This window comes from Mizuhopecten yessoensis, unplaced genomic scaffold (genome assembly GCF_002113885.1).
Source record: "Mizuhopecten yessoensis strain PY_sf001 unplaced genomic scaffold, ASM211388v2 scaffold11017, whole genome shotgun sequence".
NCBI lineage: Eukaryota > Metazoa > Mollusca > Bivalvia > Pectinida > Pectinidae > Mizuhopecten > Mizuhopecten yessoensis.
This window is the reverse complement of record NW_018408837.1, coordinates 138,826-163,464: the sequence shown is the minus strand read 5'-3', so window position 1 is coordinate 163,464 and position 24,639 is coordinate 138,826. Positions and strand designations below refer to the sequence as shown.

The 24,639-nt window shown below is 37.6% G+C and overlaps 1 protein-coding gene across 1 annotated transcript in view; it reads right to left on the bottom strand.

Annotated features, from left to right (window-relative positions):
- Positions 1 to 15,198: 15,198 nt before the first annotated feature.
- LOC110464626 (inosine-uridine preferring nucleoside hydrolase-like) overlaps positions 15,199 to 24,639 on the bottom strand; it is a 14,969-nt gene continuing 5,528 nt past the window's right edge. Inside the window, exons 2-4 of the mRNA XM_021519954.1 lie at positions 23,638 to 23,741; positions 22,409 to 22,545; positions 15,199 to 16,751 (exon numbers count right to left, since the gene is read on the bottom strand). Coding sequence (XP_021375629.1) covers positions 16,425 to 16,751; positions 22,409 to 22,545; positions 23,638 to 23,741 — 568 coding nt within the window. The 3' untranslated portion in view covers positions 15,199 to 16,424. The remainder of the gene's footprint in view (positions 16,752 to 22,408; positions 22,546 to 23,637; positions 23,742 to 24,639) is intronic.

Here is a 24,639-nt window from a genome sequence, read left to right as displayed (position 1 = left end):
ACGTTTCCTGAATGAAGGAAAGATAACTCTGTGCGAACCATGAAGCGTGTGCTGTTCGTCTCAGCAAAAATTCCATTATCGTATTTTTGTAAAATTACTGCTCGACATGGCCACCATATACACTCCCATTTTTAGGTAGGTCAGATATGTGTATAAATGTAGATAGATAACGTTAATGTTACATTTTTGAAAGTTATGTCAAAACGTTACCAGTAATTAAAGGTTTCAATATTTCTTCTTAAGTGAAAGTCCCGCAAGATATTTAAACACAAATATATCCACGTGTATGATGTGAATGTTCTTGTAAAGAAGAAATTAAGTGCGTTCATCTTTTGTTCAGATGCTTAAATCGTTTACTGATTAATTAATGTAAGCATTGGAATGGATTTCTCTATAAGTTTTACTGATATGTTGCTCGAAATTCAAAGCAGTGTCTATATATGTTATTAGTGATCTCTGGGTTAGGAGGGGTCTATATATGAGCCAGTAGACCCCTCCTAACCCAGAGAAAACGAATTTGTCACCCTGACAGTCTTTTGGATAGTCTTATACCTTTTTGTGCAAAGTTATAAGTCACTTTGTGAGTTTGAGTTGTAAGGTGGCAATACCTAAATCGGATCACTTTTTGCAAAAATACTAATAAATAAATAAATGTGTCAACGAAACAGTTAAAGCAATGATATAGCCTTCAAATAAATAGCAATGTACCATTTTTTGTCTACAAATGATAAGTTTTTAAGTTCGAATAGCACACCAGAAAACGTATTTCAAACTCAAATGTTAGTGTTTTGATTACGTTTAACAAAAAAATGGTGCGTGCGACGACTATGCATTCTGTTTTGGACTATAGGAATAAATTCACACTATAGAAATACTTTTTGTCATATATGAACTCTATAGGTCGTCATGAAATGTTAATATGCTGACAAGAAATATTAATTTGAAGTGTGAGATACTTTAAAATTCAAGCCTTGATCCGATTGGGGTTCTGGTAGTGATGGTTTGGTGATCCGATTTGGGTCACCTTACTTGACTACTACCTATATAGCCCCAACCGGTGATCTTTTCGGCAACATTTCGGACAATACACAACCATTTTTGTAATTAGCACCCTAGCGGCCCCCTCATTGCCTGTTTCGTTAAATTTGCTGTCAATTAATTAGACTATTTTATCCTGTGAATGATTGGCACACTCGAACGCTTGTGTGTGTCGGACGCCATCTATGTTGCTATGAAGTGATATTCTAGTTTGAGTTATATCCCCTAGCACATGTACAGCAGGGCGGGGTCTATAGAAATATAGACCCCGGCAAGATATCCAATCAGAAAGAGTGTTACAAATTAGAAGGGTGACAAAGATGTTATCTTATAATCTTGTAAGCATTTTCGTATACCGAAATTCAAAAAAACCGTTTTGAACTAAATTATGAAAATATACCGCAGACGAATTCCGTTATTGATTTGTGATCCTACTAAACACACCTAATGATCTCTGGTAAAAAGAGACCATAGCCCATGTACCACGACACATTAACCAATGAAAACACATTTCTTTAAAGTATGAATTCACACGTTAGTATACAATGTATGTATGTGTAGTAGGACGAGGATTAGTGCTAAAGGTAGTGCCGTCGCTTGGGCTCAAACCCGCGACCCTAGGCTCTCCAGTCCGATGCTCTACCGATGAGAAAAAAATTCTACAACTGACGCTTGTAAGGCAACCTTATCAAAGCACATCTTTTACATATGAGCAGGCTTCGTAATAGATATATCTACTTAATGTTTAACAAGCCCTCTTACATCCTCGATACTACAGCTTTGCCTTCCAGTCCGATGCTCTACCGATGAGAGAAATTCCCTAAACTGACGCTTGTAAGGCAACCTAATCAAAGCACATCTTTTACATATATGCAGGCTACGTAATAGATATATCTACTTAATGTTCAACAAGCCCTCTTACATCCTCGATACTACAGGGGTTATCGCGGCTCACTTGTAGACGCTTTCTGCACGTGACGGGAGCGTTAGTGAGCGTAACCCATGGAGTATCGAGGATGGCCCTCAAACGAAATGTTATATAAAAAGGATGGAATGATCATCCTAAACTTTAACTATTTCAACCCGATTAAACTCCGAATCCATCATATCTTTTGGAAATTTTGGAACATGTATTATACATATGAAAATGGTAAATTTGAAAATCCCGAGGGTGAAATTTCCCTATCCTATACCCCTGGGCATGAAAGAGTATTTTGCTCTCATTACAATCACAAGAATAAGCTCAGAAACCATGTAATTGCGTTTGGACTGGCCACCATTTTCAAAATATCAATTTCACCCCTGAGCTTTTAAGACGAAAACAATACCAGCCAGCCAGATTTAGAATATCCCATAAGTTTGCATAGAAATACTAATAACATCTTTCTAACGTGAACGGTGAATCTATCGTTAAAGGATTAAATTTCATCCCGTCTCCTTTTCCGCATTGCGGCATCGGAGAGTTCCAAATTAGGGTCGTCACGTCATTGTTGAGCCATTGTGACGTCACGTCACGTGAAACGGGGTGTAAGTACAAACCCAAGGGATACAATATTGAGCAGGAGACCCGAAGGTTTGCCGAGGGTCTTTAGCTCAATATTTTATCCCGAAGGTTTGAACAACCTTATCCTCACCTCACATCAGGGATGGAATCTATTTCTTGCTTATTACCTAAAACCCGTAAAAACAGCTGCTCTTCTAGTAAAGTTGTAAAAATGTCTGCACGTTTCTCATTTGCATCAGTGACCCTGACTGACCCCAAAACGTCATAAAATGACGTCACGAACAATAGCGCGACCCAGAAAGGTCACTATAATCCACCCGCCAGTCTGCGCGTGTAAGCGATATAGACCCGTGGGTCGGATAGAAATTTCGAGCACCGCCGGAAATGCGGATATCTCGATCTAGTATGCAAGAAAGAAATTTCCTTCACCCCTGTCTTACCCTGGACAGCTCTATCTTTTACACAGGGAAATGAGAGAAAACAATATATATACAGGCTAAAGTACTAAAACATTAAATGACATATGTGTGGACTATGCCACAAGACAGGTGGTTGGGTCAGTACATATACCTACCTACCTAACTAACCCTATAACACCAAAGCAAATAAGGTTATTTATAATCGACTAATCATGCACTTAAAATTAGGAAAATATCAAAAGGTTTTTATTATAACAGCATAAGTGGTATCAGGGACGTATAATGGAGTATATACAGTCCCTGGTGGTATTAAATATATACAAATATGTCTTTAAAATTGACATAAAATGAGAGTACAAATCAAGATAAATAACAAATGATAAAAAGCCCACATTCACTGGCAGTGCGAAATCACTGAAATCATAATAGAATTCTGCGGTAATATTAGTCTCGATCAACCAGACTCTTGTAGTCTGCGCAAACTAGCCACGCCGAACAACAGAATTACAAGTGATCAAGCGTCTGGTTGAACGAGACTACGGTAATATATTTTAGCAGAGAGTGGCATTACAATAATATAATATACGTCTCTGAGTGTGGTAACAGGGGGTAAGTTAGTACTAATATTAATACTCGGCCTCCTCCCACCCGGCCGGGTATTAAATCGATCCAATGCCTTGTAATAGAGCAAGCCCGGTGTGAATCACATTGGGGCGATTTTAGAATTAATTGACAGCACATTGGTCCGCATCCATAAATAAGGTTGTAGTATGAACTATTTCTGTTGATATCCTGCACAACTTGAAGTTTAACTCTGCCTAAAATGTCGTTAAATTATCAAGTTAACGTAGCAAGCGCAATCGAAATCTGAATTGACCGCCATGTTGGAAAGTTCGTCTCTCTTCTGATATAGGTGATCATGATGATCAGACTTCCAAATATGGGTGTCACCATGACCCAATATGGAAATTGTAGTAAACACGGCGGCATCAGTAGTAATACGTTTGGTCATGCAGGCCATATATAGAAAGGTAATTCAGATAACATCACGCGTGATCTGTCATGGCGGTCGTTTCTATTTTTTTTCCCCAAGACGGATTTTGTTAATTGCGTAAAAGAGTTTTTGCATGGGTAAGGATTCATTTTTTTACAATTATGCAATATTTTGATAACATTATACTCATATGAGGTGTGAATTATATGTAATCTTACAGATTAACACTTTTGATTGTGCTCCATTAGTTGGCATAGGACCGCTTCGTAGCTCTGACGACGCAATATATAAAAAAAACATTCTCTCGTCGTCAGAAAGCTACGTTACCGCAGCTAGGGGTAAGTGACCTAAATCAATACATTGAATTTAAATGTTGTGCCATTGCATAACATTGCGGGGTGTTATATATGTTATAAACATTGTTAATGAAGTTTATGTTTATAACATATATGTGTCTAGCTATTCTTTGTATAACTGTATATGCTACGAAAGAACACTTTATGCAAATTATAGGTATTCATGACTGTCACAATAGGCCCTTTAGTTTTACAATTGTGTACCGATGAGATAAGTTATACCGGGACATTTGGCTGTGGGTATCGCCACTACCATGCTGGTTTGAATTGAAGCCGTGGGTATGCCTCTCAGCAGATGACACATTTGTATCTTAAAGGTTATAGACCTTAATCAAAATGAATGTTCTTATCCCCGTAAATAACGGCCCCACTCATAGGACAGCTAACAACTTGATACATATATATACCATATACATTTCATGTACCGGCCCCAGTCGACTATGTGTTCTATATATACATATATCTAGCGTATTGAATCTTTTCGAGCCTGAGCCTCTTAGTAATGGTAGCCCATAATTTTTAATTCGGGGATTCCCGGAATATATGTGTTAGATCATAAAAAGGGTTTCATAGTATGTGTAATTTAAAAAAAAAAAAATATTTATACAAATTTCCTATTTCTACAATGAAGCAAATGATTTGATCTTAAGTTACTGAAACACGATTTAAATCTTCTTCCGTAATTGACCGATTGCAAAAACGTAAAAAAAAATGGAGGTAAAAGACAGATTTTGGTACGGAAAATAATAATTTTGTACGGTAAATTCATACAAGCTTCGTAGTCAGTAAGGATTATCAAGGCAATGCTTAGTGGATGTTAAGAGATCATTTAGAGAAAAAGGGAGAGATTCAATTTTACATTTTATCTAACAGATTTCTTCAGTCCAATTAATTTTCTGAACAAGTTAGATCGGTACATGTATATAGCAAAACTATTACCATATGATTGAATAACATATAGTCTGATACATGTACATATGTCACGTGGCCTTTTCAAATACTTAATATATATATTGTTTATCTCGTGGTAGCCCTCGGCGAAAGCACCGCTGTTGACTATATTCATTCGTATACAAGTCAGCATTATCAGGGTAATTTACTTTTCAGCATTATGCGCCATGTTTACCTGAGGATAAGCGACCAACAGTCAACAAAGGGACATGACCTGTGTTATCTTATATATATATATGGGACCAACTATCCGTCAGTTGGCAAATGGACTTAGCCGGGTTATTTGTCAGATGGACGACGGTTCGTTATCAAAAATAAATGACATATAAATTATCTTTAAATACGTTCTGGATTTGTGTTATGCATTTTGTAGAGTTATTTCATCACAGTCTGAAAAGGCGACATCAAAGTGTCGCCTTTATTTTGCTGTTAAGCTAAACATGCTGACTGGACTTTGCCATACGTAGATTATCGGATACCGTATCTATCCCAAGCCGTTGCAATTTCAAAATCGATATCCACTATAACTCATCGGTCTCATTATTTGGGATATTTTCTTGATACTATCACGATATAAAATAGTATCACGTGACTAAACGCCACACCACTTGGTGACGCCAGACACGAGTTATAATATGCATGAGTACCACGTCCTACATGCAGTTGTCTGCCAATTGGTGAATTAAAGATATTCTTTGATACAGTGAAATTTTCCTTTAAAAGTAAAGTGGTTTTGTGATTTCATGATGATTTATGTCAAATCTGAAGCTAGCCAATTGCACTTAAGAATAAGGAGCCTGCATATATATGATAAGCTAGTTCACTCGGAAAGTTTAATGAAACTTTTGTAAACTATTTTGATAGTTTGTTTTCCAAAGTTTATTCAAAATATTAATTAAGATTTCGAATATCTGAAACGTGAACGATTTGGCATGTTTTAAGAAGTTACAAATATGACATGGTATCACCGAATGACACTATTTCCTTTCCGATAGAATATCACAACAAAATCAATAAAATAAAAAAACTTAAGGTCATAGGAGTGTATTGCTAATCTATGTCAGTATCATTTTTACTGACATTATTTTGCAAAAAATTGTGTTTCATTTGTTTTTCAAAATTCACTCTTTTTTACATAAATTTCCATTTAAAATCCTTAAAATTCTGACAACCTATATTTTTTTGTGGCAGAAAATTTTCTTTACTTCAAAGCAATATAACTACAAAATTTGAAGAAATTCTACTGAGAAATGGCGACACAATCCTATTACCTTAATTCACTGTCAGACTTTTATTTTACTTGTACAAATGGAGTTTTGTTCAAAGCACTTGAAACCATTTCGTTATTTTAAGATACATTACGGTAACTCGTTGATGCAATATTCTTTTGGCAGTATACACATTCTTGATAAAACAAACAAAAAAACGTGCATTAAACTATACCTACCAGCTATATACCTGGGCACAGTTTCATTTAAACTGAGCAGACATTAATTTATCAAGTAATTTATCTCTAGAAACGAAATGGAATTTTGTTGTGTATACGTTTATACGTATGCCTTATACACAGCTAGGGTTCGCGGAAATCGCCAGCGCCTTCTGTAAGAATTGACCACAAAAGAAGCATTAATTAGCCCACAACGACCCTTTTTATTTCAACCACACGGGTCAACACTTTCCTCAAACAAAGGATTTGTCATTACAATATCAACTTTTACAGTGTTACGTACTATGGGAGTAAGTGAAACTATAATATACCAAATGACACAGGTAAGCAGATTATTAAATGCCGCAAGAGTTTATTCGGGAGATTGTGTAAACGAAAAATGTATGCATTGCGTGAATCGTGGCAGTTCAGGAACCATTGACATGGATATCGACTACAACTGTGTGTTAAACAGGACACCATGTTTTTAACACGGATAATTCTACTCTCCCGATTTTCTGTTGGATTTATTATTTCATGGTGATTTATCGATGTAAAGTAAAAAGTGAATGCTAAATACGTCTCGCATTTTGAGTTAAATCGGAAAGAGTATCCTCCGACATACTAGTGATCTTGTCAGATCATTTACAACGGTTCAAAATTTAAAGACAATTTGAGAAATTATTTCATTATACCGATCATTACTAGATATTGAAGCTTTTTACAACAATTGTGAAGTCTAAATTGCTGTTCCGGATTAATACATCACAGGGCTTTACCATTGAGCTGAATACAAATGTGTTAGACTCTGATATGAAACTGATTATCTTCAATAGCTATGTACATTGTACCTACATGCAACTTGTGTCTAGAGACATCTTCGCTTGCTTGATGTATTTGGTTTGGATAAAAAAGTACAATATTTGGTTTGTGTGAGTTACCCTATTGCCCTTGTTATGGTATTCATCGATGTTCACTTGGATTTAAACAACATCTCTAATTCGGATTTTGGTAAGAAGATTACCTAGCTGTAATTGGATTTAAAGTAAATGTGGTTTACACTTAGTGTATCTTGTTCACCTACAATAGAGGAGTGCTTATCCACCAAATATGACATTATGATCCCGGATCTACTTGTGTTATGTGTTCTCGTTGTAGTTGCAAACTCTCGTTAGTGTGAAACGTTTGTGTCTACCAAGTTTCAAAGCATCTGCATGACAATGGGAACATTTTTGTCACGTGATAATAGCATACCCACAGTCAAAGAAAGAAATGTGATGAGAACGATTAACGATTCTCATTACTATTCTCTGTCATGTTTCAACATGAAATTGAAAAAGAAGAAGAAAAAGAACAAGAAAAGAACGAAAGGAAAAAGGATTCAAGCGATGGAGCATAACTCGGATGAAAGACGAAATAGAATGATGAAGTATGAAATTCGAACTGCATCCCATTTTATAGCAAGTCCCAAGAATACATTGACTAATTTAAATAACGAAAAAGTGATATCTCGTTCTATAAACAATAGCACGGGTCAAGGACAAGCCGCCAGTGCTGGATGCAATTCCAGGTTCAAAGTTCACTCGGGAAAAGTAAATGATAAGACATCAGACACCGCTTGGAGATAACAGAAGATTGTCGTTACATTGGAAAGATATGATTTAAAATGTCCGTGCCGCAATCTGGCGGATAGCATATATGTCAATATGATTGTGCGAAACCTTTTCATGGTGTCTCCTTCTCTCATCAAAAGCAGGTTTGAGGCCATGTTTACGTTAGTAGTATGCATACGCTAATTTATAAGATGTCACGAGAGCAGAATCTAACGAATAGCGACTAAATCTTCGATTTGGTCAGAGGTAAATGTTAAATCAGCCGATTCCAGTCTTGCCTGTCAAATAAAAACCTCGTAACCATCCTTAAGCAGCGCATTCCATTTGTTAAAGGCTTTATTATTGTATAATTTCGCTTTGCTGCGCTGTCGATCGGCTTCCAGCGTTTACCCTTTTCTCGCCATTTTGTCTATCTTGCTCGTAATTGGTCGATCATGATTTAGTATGGATATCGCCATTATATCGTACGTGTTTGCGCATGCTCAACATTATGTAAAATATCGAAGTCTTAACGGCACGTAAGAAAACAAAATCGAATTCCCCTTTATGTTATGTTTTTGACACGTTTCATTTCGTGAGTGTGGTATTAACGGCTTAGTAAAAACTTTTGTTATTTAAGAAAAATAAGAAATGTTAGATTTATACTTTTGATAAGAAAAAAGAGGGAAGGTTAGCGGCACGGTACATTTAAATAAAATCAATCAATGTTATATATATTTCTTTTACATTTTTATCAATCGAATTCATGTTGAAATTATGCAAATGGCGTGTTATCGAAATATTTAAAGCGAGGGTTAATTATCAAATGTATTTGCGGTTCATTTTATAGCTATAATTCTTGAAAAGTCATACTACCAATTTCAATTAAAATAAAAGAATGATAGGTGGAAAATAATATGTTATGTAGTTCAGCCCCGACATGTTTTAAAATGGAACAAATTAAGGATCCCTGTACCGATGCAAAAAATCTTTAAATCAGCGGGGACCATGATTCTTACCCTGGACTTTATATTGATGTACTATCGGTCTAATCGTTTGAGCTACCTGGTCATATTAACAGAAGTGCAATGGCCCAATTGTGCTAGAGTTACATTCAAACGGAAGTTAGGGGGAGGTAACTGTACATAGGTGCAGTGGGACAGGGATCCTTAAATGATGATATGCTGATTGCTTGTCATACACATTGTAGATGCTCCTTTCACTGTTTATATTTAGTGAACATTAAAATACGACACGTACAAAAACGTATGTGTTTATGAGGATTTTTCGCAAGTAAAAGTGTTAATTGTTTTCTGTTATGTTCAAACCTGCGGTGTCACTTTTCATATCAATTGAAATAACCACTTAGTTGATATTACTTACATATAACATGGCCGTGTATGTAGATCCCATTAGTAATACATGTACAAATATCAGCGCCTACTGCTACGGTCAACGGTTTTGACCAGAAGGTATGCTAGCTCTAGTTGTAATTAGTAATGACCATGTGAAAGGGAAAACATAAAACACACGGAGGCAAACATTGAGCTCGAGGTTGAAAGAAGAAAAATGGTGTTTTACTGACAGAACCAAACTTGAGCAAACAAGTGGTTGGGCCGGTCTCCATTGACAAAACTTGCCGAAATGCCAGCCCTAGGGAGTGGTGGAGATGATGGAAAAGGGCATTACAATGAACAATTCATTCCGGCAAAGTCAAAATGGTGGGGGGTATACCGAGAAGGGTAGAGGAGTGTGTAAAGGTGTTGATATGTTGATAACATAACTGTCCTGATAAAATTCTGGATTTCCTTCCTTTTGAAATATATTTTAAGGATCCGGTTAAAGTAATTTCAAGAATCAATTGAGTTCGTTTAAACGATTATTTATCTACGGAATGGGATTTAGAAGAATTTTTGATCGAACGTCAGAAGAAGAATATGAGGAGTTCATGGCAATTTTCTAATTTTAAAGATTCATAACTTTCAGCTACAAAAGACCATTTGTCTAAAATAAGTTCCAGCTTCAAGGTTACAGCTTAGCTACTTCACGCGTATTTATTTACGGTAAACAAGAGCTGTTGGTTGTAAGACACATCAATAGAAACACAATGTAGTTAGTTCAACCTATAATGGCCGTCATTTCCTTTGTCACCTTGCTTACCGCCAACATATTTCAGGTCCCTTAGCGTTGTTTTTTTATTAAGAAATCATTTATACGTTTCCCTGAATTCATTGCCAAACCCCTTTATGATGACAATATTTCTTTAACAAAAGGTGGCAATATAACAAGGTTTTGCTGTACCGTAACATATTGTATATTACAAAAGTAAAGATGACCAGAAAATGTGAAATAGCCAGCAGCCTATTGATTGTTATTTACACACCAGTCAACCAGTTTTGACCCCTAAACATATTTCAGCACATTGCTAACACTCCATATAAATACTTCAACCTTATAACAGACAGCAGGCTATTGGTGGTGGTGATCCATCACTGCACACAAAACTTTCCAAAAAACTTTAACCTAAAGCTTGCCCCAAAATTTAACCAAGTCCAGTTAAGCTATTTTCGGCCCCAAAAGAATGAAAATATGGTTCAGCACATTGCTAACACTCTATATGGATACTTCAACCTTAGTATAGACAACAGTGTATCGAGTGTGGTGATCCAATATTTTCTCGAAAAAATTGCCAAAAACTTTGACCTCAGTAAGTGGGATGCCAACGCCGGGATGACTACATTTTCTCCCACCCTTCACAGGCGTTTCTCCCGTTTTAGCGGGGAAAGATCAGACCCCCTAGGCGGAGATAGCCTCGTGCCGATGAGCACGTGTTCAATTGTGACGTCATTAAAAAGCGTCACCGGTAATTGTGACGTCATTGAAGATATTAATACCCCACAAGCGTTTTTGTTTACAAACTTGGTAGATTATTGTTGGTATAGTTGTGACTGAAATGATAGGATGGGAGAAAAATAATCATACCGTACCTCGGGGTGATTTTTGTTGGTTGTCTAACACTCGGGTCAGACAACCAAAAAATCACCCCTCGGGTAGGAGATATCTCTGTCACATCCTTAAGGTAGGGAAAGATTATATTAATCCCCCGGATAGGCTAGCTAAAAAAGTACCACACGTGAAGTACCTAGTCATGTTTTACAGCATTTCTGACATCTGCTTTGTTAATTCTATAAACGATTTATTGTATAAAACTGTACGTATGGGGTTTTCGAGTCTTAACTCTCTGATATCAATCCTGTGCTGTATGCAAGTCTGAATACAAAAGCTAATCTTATTCCCTTCTAAGCTAAACAGAAATGCCACTCCTTGTATGACGTAAAAAACGTTAATTCAATGGTCTTAACACCAACTTATAACGTTAAGTCATTGTCCCAAGTACTTACTAAGTTATCGTACATTTGTCAGAGTTTCTCGCAAGAGGATAACGTTTTGTTATTAATCTTACAAAGCTTTTACAAACTTCTTAAGTTCAATGAAGCCCATGCCAACTAAACTAACTGCAGAAGATACCGTTCAACACTTGTTATGAATGGTACATATAGCTATTACAAACTTCTTCATTAGTTCTATGAAGCCCATGCCAACGAAACTAACTGCAGAATATACCGTTTAACACTTGTTATGAATGGGACATAAAGCTATTACAAAATTCTTCTTAGGTTCTATGAAACCCATGCCAACGAAACTAACTGCAGAAGATACCGTTTAACTACCGTTTAACACTTGTTATGAATGGTACATATAGCTATTACAAACTTCTTCATTAGGTCTATGAAGCCCATGCCAACGAAACTAACTGCAGAAGATACCGTTTAACTACCGTTTAACACTTGTTATGAATGGTACATAAAGCTATTACAAAATTCTTCTTAGGTTCTATGAAACCCATGCCAACGAAACTAACTGCAGAAGATACCGTTTAACACTTGTTATGAATGGTAAATAAAGCTATTACAAACTTCTTCATTAGTTATATGAAGCACATGCCAACGAAACTAACTGCAGAAGATACAGTTTAACACTTGTTATGAATGGTACATATGGCTATTACAAACTTCTTAAGTTCTATGAAACCCGTGCCAACGAAACTAACTGCAGAAGATACCGTTTAACACTTGTTATGGATGGTACATAAAGCTATTACAAACTTCTTCATAACTTCTATGAAACCCATGCCAACGAAACTAACTGCAGAAGATACAGTTTAACACTTGTTATGAATGGTACATATGGCTATTACAACCTTCTTAAGTTCTATGAAACCCATGCCAACGAAACTAACTGCAGAAGATACGGTTTAACACTTGTTATGAATGGTACATAAAGCTTTTACAAACTTCTTCATTAGTTATATGAAGCCCATGCCAACGAAGCTAACTGCAGAAGATACAGTTTAACACTTGTTATGAATGGTACATATGGCTATTACAAACTTCTTAAGTTCTATGAAACCCATGCCAACGAAACTAACTGCAGAAGATACCGTTTAACACTTGTTATGAATGGTAAATAAAGCTATTACAAACTTCTTCATTAGTTATATGAAGCACATGCCAACGAAACTAACTGCAGAAGATACAGTTTAACACTTGTTATGAATGGTACATATGGCTATTACAAACTTCTTAAGTTCTATGAAACCCATGCCAACGAACCTAACTGCAGAAGATACCGTTTAACACTTGTTATGAATGGGACATATAGCTATTACAAACTTCTTCTTAAATTCTATGAAGCCCATGCCAACGAAACTAACTGCAGAATATACCGTTTAACACTTGTTATGAATGGTACATAAAGCTATTACAAACTTCTTCATTAGATCTATGAAGCCCATGCCAACGAAACTAACTGCAGAACATACCGTTTAACACTTGTTATGAATGGTACATAAAGCTATTACAAACTTCTTCATTAGATCTATGAAGCCCATGCCAACGAAACTAACTGCAGAATATACCGTTTAACACTTGTTATGAATGGTACATAAAGCTATTACAAACTTCTTCATAAGTTCTATGAAGCCCATGCCAACGAAACTAACTGCTGCAGAAGATACCGTTTAACACTTGTTATGAATGGTACATATAGCTATTACAAACTTATTCTTAAATTCTATGAAGCCCATGCCAACGAAACTAACTGCTGCAGAAATTACCGTTTAACACTTGTTATGAATGGTACATATAGCTAGTACAAACTTCTTCTTAAGTTCTATGAAACCCATGCCAACGACACTAACTGCAGAAGATGCCGTTTAACACTTGTTATGAATGGTACATATAGCTATTACAAACTTCTTAAGTTCTATGAAACCCATGCCAACGACACTAACTGCAGAAGATACCGTTTAACACTTGTCATGAATGGTACATAGCTTTTAAAAAACGTTCTGAAGTTCGATGAAGCCAATGACAAAGAAGCTAAATGCAACTGATGCCGACACAGTTGTTGCTGTCATTCCTTCTGATCCTGATTGGGTCCGGTATGAATGTTTAAATGTCGGCGGACATTTACCTAAGTTCACACCTGGGTACGTAACTGTCCTATACACGTTTGTTGTTTTCTGGCATATCTTTAAATTCGCGACGTTCTCCTGGGCCCGTATTCATGAAACCGTTCTCATGCTCAAGCATGGATTCTGTGCTCAAGCCAGCTTTCTTGTAACCCACCTAAATCATGTCAACGATCAAAAAGTGAAATTCAAATATTGAAAACAGTATTCGGCTTCAAGTTTCTTCAATTTTTGTCCAAAACTTTAACAAAACATTTTTTTTTTTTTTTTTTTTTTTTTAACTGGAACAAGAAATTAGACTTGAGCACAAAATCCATGCTTGAGCGTGAGAACGGTTTCATGAATACGAGCCCTGGTGCTGAAGTCGTTCGTCATGTGTATGTTCTAAAATTCATATTTTCGTTCTCTGTTGTTTTCCATGAGCTAGCGCCGTTTGGCCTATTTAAGCTGGTTTAAACTTGTTTTGAGTTCCGCTTTCATCATATATTTCAATTCGACTCTATTGCACTGTTCCTGGTTACGAGAAATAATATCGCTATATTATTACTAAAGATAGCACTGCGTGAAATCACTGGCCATACCATTCCATGATACAAGTCCAAACACTTTGGTAGACATTTAAGTTTGTCACTTGGCAGATTCTGGCGTTAAAACAGGAAATAACGAAGGAAAAAAACGGGCTCACCACGGACCGAGATCTAATGTAATTCCGTGATCGCACTTACGGTATACGGAACCGTAGATACAAACTTGAGTTAAAAATATGATTATTTTGCTTTTCTTTTTTAAATAAATGAGAGTAATATCTTGTTCGTATTCTCATTCTTTAGTGGATTCAATACTCCATACACATTCATTTAAATATACAATATGTTAGGCTCCATATCTAATCCAAATATACATTTGATTTCTGCATTACCAATCTGATTAAAATCATATGTTGCATGGCTTCGTTAACTTCGTACTACGCCTGAACAATCTGATTAAAATCACATGTTACATGGCTTCGTTAACTTCGTACTACGCCTGAACAATCTGATTAAAATCACATGTTACATGGCTTCGTTAACTTCGTACTACGCCTGAACAATCTGATTAAAATCACATGTTACATGGCTTCGTTAACTTCGTACTACGCCTGAACATCTGTTCAGGCGGAGCCATGCATGTAACAGATGATTTTAATCAGATTCAGGCGGAGCCATGTAACAGATGATTTTGATCAGATTCAGGCGGAGCCATGTAACAGATGATTTTAATCAGATTCAGGCGGAGCCATATAACAGATGATTTTAATCAGATTGCTGCATTACACGAATTAATCAATAAGCTACTAAGGAGGTAAATCCGTAGCATCTCCTATAAATAGACAACAATAACAACAATTCGTGAAAACTGCATATTTTACAATATGATACATTTTAGGATTTTGAATCCTTGAAACATACACAGGTTCTTCCTCTTCTCGTTATTTTTTTATTCATTTTTTCATATATAGGTTATATGCAGACGACGATGTCTACAGATGACGGGACCACTCAACCACTACTTTTTAGTGCTATCTCTGTATCTCACTGAAATGTCATAACACATTGGCACGACCCTCTATTTTTCACATAACTCTGACAACAGACAAACCTTAAAGAAAAGAGTTGAAGGGTGGTCGGATGTTGCAGTGGATAAAACACTCGCCTTTCACCAAGGTGAACAGGGTTTGATTCACCAATTTAACGTGAATAGGTTATGGGGTTCACTTGCCCGACCACGTGGGTTTTCTTTAGTATCTCCGGTTTCCTCCCACATTAGGACTCCCAGCACGATAATACCCGGGCCAACAAGAGTGATTGATATCAGTTGAAGTAACTTGTTTTCATAATTGTTGTAAAATAACCAAGGCATCACAAGTGATACAACTCCCCTTGCATTCACACATTCTGACACATGCAAGAAGCTAGAGCGATGACAAAGTGTATTTCTACAAACAGTTTAACAGTGACCTTGACCTTCAACGCAGAAATTCGAAGGAGAACTTGTTCAGGGCATTGCCATACCAAACACTTATATGAAGTATCATGAAATTCCATTAAGTAAGGAAGTCGCTAGAGTGATGACAAATTTCTTTCCCCGAAAAAAAAGAGAAACAGTGACCTAGCTAGCTTGACCTTGACCTTAGAAACCCTAAATGCGAACTTGTTCAATGTATTGTCATACTAAACACTTGTATGAAGTTTCATGAAATTCCGTTGAGGAATGAAGTCGCTAGAGTGATGGCAAAGAGTGTAACATACCGACGTAGATATATTCATACATATGTACGTGCATGTACGTATGGGCTATCGTTGCTAGGGGAAAATAAAGTATATTTTTGAAAAAATCATTAACTGAATTAAATTTGAACCTTACCACACATACACACACACACACAAATGCAAATATAAAAGTTGGTGATAAATACAGGTGTACATGCAATGAGCATACTGTTTAATAATCAACCAAATCTACATGTATAATATATAAAAGAAATTCTGGGATAATTTTAACTTGGCTCTATCAACTACCACCCCCAAGTAACCTTTCTGAGCTTTAACAATGACCAGTGGTCAGTAAGTGGTCACTTAAGCATGGCATCATACAATACTCTGGCCTTATCTATATCGACAGCAGTAACAGCCTTAATATTGACCTTTCGACCCAAGACTTGTCTCCAATCACAGACAAGCTGCCCACGTGTCATACTGCCTCCCATCTCCACTTCCCCATATAATTCCTCTGTCTCCGTGGCAACCGATCGGTCAATGATAAAGGCCATTGCCAATAAGTCACATGATCTATAATGTGACCTATTAGCAGCTTTCAAACGTCCAATAGAATGTTGTACAATGCCGTTTTGAAAACGTCCTTTTCTCGTGTCTGTTTTCAGCCACTTTTCTGTCCACGTCTGAAATAAAAAAGAAAACTTTACAGTTTCATTTTCAATATATTTGTAATCTTTCATCTGACTCTAATCATGTATCTTTAGCAACTATGCAAAGCCAAAATGTTAGAAATCCATTTCTTAATGTAAATCAGACTTGTCTACAACTTGTATCAAGAGTATACTGGTCCCCTTATAAGGGATTTAGTTTCAGTAACAAGAGATCCCAGAGGGATCTTGGCGCCCACCTTTGTACCATCTTCATTAGTTCTTTGTCAGTTCGATCTTTTCTCTTCATTCCTCTAATCTGTTTGATCGAGTCATGTTAACAGTAAATGCACCTTGAGGTAACTTTTGATTTAAACTTAATACTGATGTGTATGAAAGCCAACCTTCAAAGTGAGTTTGTCATTTCACATATTTACTAGTACAGAACTTAATGTGAAAGAAATAGAATCGATCATTGCAATATGAGAAAGATCTGTTTAGTTCTTCTTTTAATCCATTTTGTTTTTATGATCAGTCTCAAAATATAACATACACAACGAGGGATCAAGGGGAACCTACATTTAAAATTTGAGAAAGATCCCTCCCGTACTTCCCGAGAAATAGCGATAACAAACTTTCACTATCAAAATCCAAGATGGCTGCCTGTCGGCCATGTTGTTTATCCGATCAGTCTCAAAAGTTGCCCTGCACAGCTAAAGACCAAGGGGAACCCGCATACAAAATTTGAGAAAGATCCCCCTAATACTTCCCGAGAAATAGCGATAACAAACTTTCACTATTAAAATCCAAGATGGCTGCCTGTCGGCCATGTTGTTTATCCGATCAGTATCAAAAGTTGTCCTGCACAGCTAAGGACCAAGGGGAACCTGCTTATAAAATTTGAGAAAGATCCCTCAAGTACTTCTTGAGAAATACTGATAACAAGAATTGTTTACGGACGGACGACGGACAACGGACGGACGACGGACCACGGACGCAGGGTGATTTGAATAGCCCACCATCAGATGATGGTGGGCTAAAAAGTCAGCTTCTCGTAATAATTAACTTAAAAATTAGCAATCTATGGAATTTGAACAGATAAGCGCCTTAATAAATTAGCACACTCAACATATTTGCAATAAAAAACGTATACAGAATCTTCACTTAGCGTAACTATAATTTAGCTGAATACATATATTTGTAATAGGAAAAGCGCTAAAATTAGAATACCGCTAAAATAGGTACGTTTACCGTGTTATAAGGTTCATTCAATACAGGCTACACAGCTTTAAACTTTAGAAGTCTCTAATATACAAGAGGCCTGTATCGCTCACCTGGTTATTTAAGCAATCATGGCACAATATTTACATTTGCTCTGTAATGCCAATTTGTAACCACTTCAGAATGTAAGATAAGAACTTGGAAGCGTTACTATGGAGACTTTATAATTCATAAAGAATTAAGGTTGTTACTATTACTAGCACATTAGTTGGGTTGGAGATAAAAAGTATGTGATGGCTGTTCATTTGTAGAATTGTCTATATAAACAATACCAAACTTAACCCCCCTCCCCAAAGGCAAACGAGGGACCAGGGGCACATGAAAATCACAAGTATATAAACCACTCCAAGGCCTTTACAACTATGAGTAGTATTTGATACTAGCATGTCTGGAACTGCAGAAGAAGAGTTTTGAAATTTGCCTCCTTTTTCACCCCAAACCCAGCCCCCTAGGGGGTCAGGGTCACAAAAATTATACCAGCAGACCTTCCTCCCTTAACAAGTATTTCTGTCAAATATGATCAAACTCCATTCAAAACACTGGAAGATATGGCCTATTATGTATAATTCCTATATAAACTATACTAAATTTCACCCCCTCACCAGGGGCAAACGGGGGGCCAGGTAGACATGAAAATCACAAATTTTATAAACCATCCAAAGGCCTTTACAGCTATGAGTAGTATTTGATTCTAGCATTTCTAGAACTGGAGAAGAAGATTTTTGAAATTTCCCTAAATTCCCCCCCTTTTTGGCCCCTAACTCAGCCCCCTAGGGGGGCAGGCTCACATGATTTATACCAGCAGACCCTCCTCCCCTAATAGGTTTTTCTCTCAAATATGAACAAATTATTTTCAAAACAATGGAAGATATGGCCCGTCATGTCTATTTCCTATATAAACTATACTAAATTTTACCACCTCCTCAGGGGCAAACGGGGGCCCTGGGAGACATGAAAATCACAAATCGTATTAACCACCCAAATGCCTTTACAGCTATGGGAAGTATATTTGATCCTAGCATTTTTATAACTAAAGAACAAGACTTTTGAAATTTTTCAGTCATTCAGGAGGCTGGGGTATGGCATAAAAGTGGTCTCTCAATCATGCTATTCTATTTACTAGTAAGGAGACAGTTCTCCGCGTTGGCTATAGACTTGACTTACCAAAATTTTCAATTTAATTATCGGTTCTGATTCAAGTTACCGAGGATTTACCCTTGGCTAAATGAAATGTTGTTCTTAACTGACTTACAGAGGACTATATGTTGCTTTCTCTAGCTAGACTTACCCAGGACTGTGTATTGCTGTCTCTAGCTAGACTTACCCAGGACTGTCTATTGCTGGCTCTAGCTAGACTTACCCAGGTCTGTGTATTACTGTCTCTAGCTAGACCTACCCAGGTCTGTGTATTACTGTCTCTAGCTAGACTTACCCAGGTCTGTGTATTACTGTCTCTAGCTAGACTTACCCAGGACTGTCTATTGCTGACTCTAGCTAGACTTACCCAGGACTGTCTATTGCTGGATCTAGCTAGACTTACCCAGTATTGTCTATTGCTGGCTCTAGCTAGACTTACCCAGGTCTGTGTATTGCTGGCTCTTGCTAGACTTACCCAGGACTGTCTATTGCTGGCTCCAGCTAGACTTACCCAGGACTGTGTATTACTGTCTCTAGCTAGACTTACCCAGGACTGTTTATTGGTGGCTCTTGCTAGACTTACACAGGACTGTTTATTGGTGGCTCTAAGTAGACTTACTCAGGACTGTCTAATGCTGTCTCTAGCTAGACTTACTCAGGACTGTTTATTGCTGGCTCTAACTTGACTTACTAAGGACTGTCTATTGCTTTCGCTAGCTAGACTTACCAGGACTGTCTATTGCTGGCTCTAACTTGGCTTACCCAGGACTGTTTATTGTTGGCTCTTGCTAGACTTACCCAGGACTGTTTATTCGTGGCTCCAGCTAGACTTACTCAGAACAGGTTATTGGTGGCTCTAGCTAGACTTACCCAGAACAGTTTATTGGTGGCTCTAAGTAGACTTACTCAGGACTGTCTAATGCTGTCTCTAGCTAGACTTACTCAGGACTGTTTATTGCTGGCTCTAACTTGGCTTACCCAGGACTGTTGATTGGTGGCTCTAGCTAGACTTACCAAATATTGGTTATTGTTGTCTCTAGCTAGACTTACCCAGGACTGTGTATTGCTGGCTCTAACTGGACTTACCCAGGACTGTGTATTGCTGGCTCTAGCTAGACTTACCCAGGACTGGTTATTGCTGTCTCTAGCTGGACTTACTTAGGACTGGTTAATGCTGTCTCTAGCTACATGGACTTACCGAGGACTGGTTATTGCTGGCTCTAGCTAGACTTACCGAGTACTGTGTATTGCTGGCTCTTGCTAGACTTACACAGGACTGTTTATTGGTCTAGCTAGACTTACCCAGGACTGTCTATTGCTGGCTCTAGCTAGACTTACCCAGGACTGGTTATTGCTGGCTCTGGCTAGACTTACCGAGTACTGTGTATTGCTGGCTCTTGCTAGACTTACACAGGACTGTTTATTGGTCTAGCTAGACTTACCCAGGACTGTCTATTGCTGGCTCTAGCTAGACTTACTCAGGACTGTGTATTGCTGTCTCTAGCTTGACTTACCAGGACTGTCTATTGCTGGCTCTAACTTGGCTTACCCAGGACTGTGTATTGCTGTCTCTACCTAGACTTACTCAGGACTGTTTATTGGTGACTCTAGCTAGACTTACCTAGGACTGTGTATTGCTTTCGCTAGCTAGACTTACTCAGGACTGTTTATTGGTGGCTCTAGCTGGACTTACCCAGGACTGTCTATTGCTGGCTCTAGCTAGACTTACTCAGGACGGTGTATTGATGGCTCTAACAAGACTTACCCAGGACTTAGTATTGCTGGCTCTAGCTAGACTTACACAGGACTGTCTATTGCTTTCTCTAGCTGGACTTTACCAAGACTGTTTATTGCTTTCTCTAGCTAGACCTACCTAGAACTGTGTATTGCTGACTCTAGCTAGACTTACCCAAGACTGTCTATTGCTTTTTCTAGCTGGACTTTACCAAGACTGTGTATTGCTTTCTCTAGCTAGACCTACCCAGGACTGTGTATTGCTGACTCTAGCTAGACTTACCCAAGACTGTCTATTGCTTTCTCTAGCTGGACTTACCAAGGACTGTCTATTGCTTTCTCTAGCTAGGCTTACCCAGGACTGTCTATTGCTTTCTCAAGCTAGACTTACTCAGGACTGTGTATTGCTTTCTCTAGCTAGACTTACTCAGGACTGTGTATTGCTTTACCTAGCTAGACTTACTCCAGACTATCTATTGCTGGCTCTAGCTAGACTTACCCAGGACTGTGTATTGCTGGCTCTAGCTAGACTTACTCAGGACTGTGTATTGCTGGCTCTAACTTGACTTACCCAGGACTGTGTATTGCTGTCTCTAGCTAGACTTACCCAGGACTGTGTATTGCTGTCTCTAGCTAGACTTACCAAGGACTGTCTATTGCTGGCTCTAACAAGACTTACCCAGGACTGTCTTTTGCTTTCTCTAGCTAGACTTACTCAGGACTGTTTATTGCTGGCTCTAGCTAGACTTACCCAGGACTGTCTATTGCTTTCTCTAGCTAGACTTACCCAGGACTGGTTATTGCTGTCTCTAGCTAGACTTACTAAGGCCTGTCTATTGCTGGCTCTAGCTGGACTTACTCAGGACTGTGTATTGCCTTCTCTAGCTAGACTTACCCAGGACTGTTTATTGGTGGCTCTAGCTAGACTTACTCAGGACTGTTTATTGCTGTCTCTAGCTAGACTTACTAAGGCCTGTCTATTGCTGGCTCTAGCTAGACTTACTCAGGACTGTGTATTGCTTTCTCTAGCTAGACTTACCCAGGACTGTGTATTGCTGGCTCTAATTAACTTGACTTACCCAGGACTGTGTATTGCTGTCTCTAGCTAGACTTACCCAGGACTGTGTATTGCTGTCTCTAGCTAGACTTATCCAGGACTGTGTATTGCTTTCTTTAGCTAGACTTACCCAGGACTGTTTATTGTTGGCTCTAGCTAGACTTACCCAGGACTGTCTATTGCTTTCTCTAGCTAGACTTACCCAGGACTGTCTATTGCTTTCTCTGGCTAGACTTATCCAGTACTGTCTATTGCTTTCTCTAGCTAGACTTACCCAGGACTGTCTATTGCTTTCTCTAGATAGACTTACCCAGGACTGCCTATTGCTTTCTCTAGCTAGACTTACCCAGGACTGGTTATTGCTGGCTCTAACTAGACTTACCCAGGACTGTCAATTGCTTTCTCTAGCTAGACTTACCCAGGACTGTGTATTGCTGTCTTGACTTACCCAGGACTGTGTATTGCTGGCTCTAGCTGGACTTACCCAGGATTGTCCATTGTCAGCACAAGTCTCCCAGGGAACCATTAGAATGGGACATCCAATCTCCTTCAGCACTACATGGGCTGCCTCTGGATCACTGTGAAAGTTGAACTCAGCTGCAGGAGAGGTGTTTCCTTTACCTGTTATATACAAATATTTCGTAGCCTATAAACATAACTTGTGTGTTTAAACTTTTACCAAGTTTTGTTTGTGATTGTGTGGAACTTAACTGAATAGAAAGAGTAGGGAAGTGAGAAAAAGAAAAGAGATAGATATCAAAATGTTGTAATGGGGACAGCAGTTCAATGATGGCTTCTTCAATGCCCCTATGCAAACGGAGTAGAAGAAAAAGACAGATTCTGCAGGTGTGTGTGGGGAGCATAAGTTGCCTCTGAGGTTATGCATTTGATACAGCAGGCCTATAAAGCCTAATTTGTCACCGAACATGAAGGGATAGTGTTTTACCAGGTAAATGCCAGTACGAAATGCATGTTAATTAATTTCTACATACTTAACAATACAGTAAAAGTGTCAGACTATAATGATATTCAAATACTCTGGCTAAGATAAGTATCTCAATGCAATATTGAGAAGTTACAAAAACATTTGTAAATACCTGATTACAGTTTCAAATCTAAACAGTTGCCTTTTTTATTGAAGAAGATGTGATATTTTTTTTTACATTTTTTAACAATTCGATTCTTTGAAGTACAAGTAATTTAAAAACTAGAGATTTTGATTTTTGTGAACAAAAATGTATATGTATACCCTGTAAGGGTTGAAAAGGTACGGCCCGAAGATGTTCTTGAAAACTTTGCACTTATTTGACCTTTGACTTCAAGGGCAAGGTCACAGTGACATAGCGACAGTGCACTGTACATCGTCAATTTATTCATTTGTTGCCATCAGTACCTGATCAAATACTGACTTGCAAGGTACAGTGGATAATGTACTTTGCTTTCAACCAGGCGGTCCAGATTTGATTCCCCAATCGGAGATCGGACATGAAAAGGTATGGGGTACGTCACCTGCCTGAACTTGTGGAATTTCTCCAGATATTCCAGTTTCCTCCCACATTAGACAAAAGTGCCCCAACATCCAGGCAAACAAGAACGATTGTTAAAAGGTGATCTGACTTATTTCATATATTGGTGTAAAAACATTAGGTTTATATATTATATATACATTTTTTTCATAGTATTTTTTTTCTAAAAAATTCATGCATCGTTTACCTTGAACGTTTCCTCCCATTATTATCATTTCTTTCAGCTTCTTTCCTAAGTCTGGGTCAAGTCTCAATGCCTTAGAGGCGCTAAGGCAACTAGAGTTATCTCCCCTGGAAAATAAGTTTATTATCAAATACATAACTCCTTTCCTAGAAAGTGATAAGAACAAAAAATATATCTATTAAGTCTGAAATTGATGCATCTCTGACAGAAGCTAGCACCTGGTCACCAAGTAAAGCATTTTTCCAACTCTAGTGATTTTTCATCTCCAAATCCATTCGGCTATAGCTCTTGATACACATAAATTTCTCACCCTTTGGGTATGTCAAGACTAAATTGACAATCGAATGATAAATAAGATAAGTTTGATTCTTTGATTTATATTAAGAGAAGATTATGAATGTGTGAATGGAGTGCAGATCCCTGGCATTTCAAAGATGGGTTTTTGAGGAAAAACATAAAATATGGCAGGGGAAAGATTTCATCCTAAACAATATTTTGAATATGAATATTTTAAGACCTATTCACAACTTATTGTTATTTGTTTTACTTAATTTTTTGCCAAAAAAAAATGCTCCTTGAAAAACCCCACAATTTGTACAATCCCATTACCAGGTACTTCATTTGTATTAAAGTTGGGGTCTCAACAGATCATTAGAATGACATTGAATTTCCTAATTAGATTTGACTAATCTGTAACTTGGTAATGAATAAAATCCTTATTTCTCTGAATATATCATTAAGACATTTGTTGATAATGGATCTAAATAATTCAGAGAATTCTATATTTCATCTAAAAAATTCACAGGAAAATACTGACTCCTTATTTTTAAAACCAAATGATTTCTAAGTTGAATCTGACAGAAACAAATGATATAATGAACAAGAGATCCCAGAGGGATCTTGGCGCCCACCTTTGTACCATCTTCATTAGTTCTTTGTCAGTTCGATCTTTTCTCTTCTTTCCTCTAATCTGTTTGATCGAGTCATGTTAACAGTAAATGCACT